At 36.8% G+C, this 1,670-nt stretch overlaps 1 protein-coding gene across 1 annotated transcript in view; it reads right to left on the bottom strand.

The window, feature by feature from the left end:
* Positions 1-1,627: 1,627 nt before the first annotated feature.
* LOC125656512 (G-protein coupled receptor GRL101-like) overlaps positions 1,628-1,670 on the bottom strand; it is a 14,332-nt gene continuing 14,289 nt past the window's right edge. The window contains exon 6 of the mRNA XM_056145700.1: positions 1,628-1,636. Within this exon, the coding sequence (XP_056001675.1) occupies positions 1,628-1,636 (9 nt within the window). The remainder of the gene's footprint in view (positions 1,637-1,670) is intronic.

Below are 1,670 nucleotides of genomic sequence, written 5' to 3'. Positions count from 1 at the left end.
AACCCATTCTCTTACCTATGCTGCTGCATTGATGGAACACAAACTGCAAAGTTTTGTATACATATCATCTGACAGTTAAAGTTTTATTCAATGTGACCAACTGTGAGCGAAAAATTGTGTCATTCACACTCTAAAATTAAGACGCTACCTCCGCCGAATTTGTCACGTAGATGAAGGTAAACTAGAGCTCTGTTATCAGCATCACTAGCGTTAAATCAGGACTTATCGGAGAACAAGACTGGTGTCCAGTTTTGGTGTTGATTCAGCCTCAGTCTGGCCCACTGTACTCTATAACATCAGTGATGAAATTTATGTTGTAACCTTTTGTAAAGTCTTCTACATCTGATCTCATGGCGTTTCAATGTTCTGTTCCAGAATGAGAGGACCTACCACGACGTCCACTCGTTTGCTTCCATGTAGTTGCAGCAGCTGTAAATCTATCCCACATGTGGCGTTACCGTATGTACGCTTGTTGAACGTACGTGGCATTGTCACAAACTGTAGAACAGGCCTGAGACTATTATTTATTGATCTTGTCTGATGATACCATCGCAACAACAGGATTATTGTACAGGGATGAATATTAAATCGGCTTGCTATCTTTCGCCGACTTTCCCCTTCTTGCAGTATACTGACGGCTTGCTTTCGCATTCCACTGTTTAAACGCGGCACAGCCATTTTTTCTCTACTCTTAATTTTCTTATGCAATCACCAGCAGAATTGTTATTACGAGAAAACTAGTTTTCATCTTTTCATTGGATTTGAACAGCGCCTGGAAAATTTATCCAATGCTGTTCACATCATCAGAATATATAATGAATGCGAGTACGCCAGTGAATGGTTTCTGAAAACCAGCACGATGTTATTATGAGTATTATAGAAATATCGAGACAATATTAGGAAAAAGTTGTGTTGCAGTTTTAAAGACCGTTAGTATACATGTATATATATAAAGCTGCAATTTAAGCAACCAAACATGGCTACGTAAACAAACAAAATTTATGTAAACTCCATGTGATTTTTCATTTGCAACAGGGCTATGATATATGTTTGAAGGTGTGTGGGAAAAGGTTAGGGTTTTTATATATGGTAATCAGGATTTTTGTGTATATATCGAGTTGGTAATCTAAAATGCTGAAAACATAACACCCAAATTTGCTGAAACCATAACATTCAAATTTCTCCTGCAAATGAAACAAAACACCCAAATTTGAGCTGCAAATGGCATGATTTGAAAAAGAATGATTATGTAGCTTTCTGATGAATCCCAGGTTTTGCTAACCGGAGAGCAACAGACCTGGTGTTGCCAAGTCTTGTGAATGGGAATGGTTGTGATTTGGGATTTTCCACTCAGACTAAACAACTTATCAGTAATTCAAACTCCACTGAAGGAAGGAAAGTCACAAAAATTCTTGGACTCATTATATGTTTTCCACTGTGTAGACAACCTAGTATATCAAGAGAAGTTCATAACACATACCATTGAGAAATTACCATTGAGATATTTATCCAAAATGTTATGTGTAGTCTCAAAACATATGTACCTTGGGTTTTTCTTTTAAAGTGATTTCATCTTTAATTTTCCTCTTCTGACATTTCTTTGAACTTTGATTCACCTAGAAATACATTAGCTGATCTATAAAAATCGAAGATAAGACGAGTTATCATAC

This window comes from Ostrea edulis, chromosome 7 (assembly GCF_947568905.1).
Source record: "Ostrea edulis chromosome 7, xbOstEdul1.1, whole genome shotgun sequence".
Lineage (NCBI taxonomy): Eukaryota > Metazoa > Mollusca > Bivalvia > Ostreida > Ostreidae > Ostrea > Ostrea edulis.
Note: the sequence above shows the minus strand (reverse complement) of the source record. Positions and strands in the feature narration are given on the sequence as shown.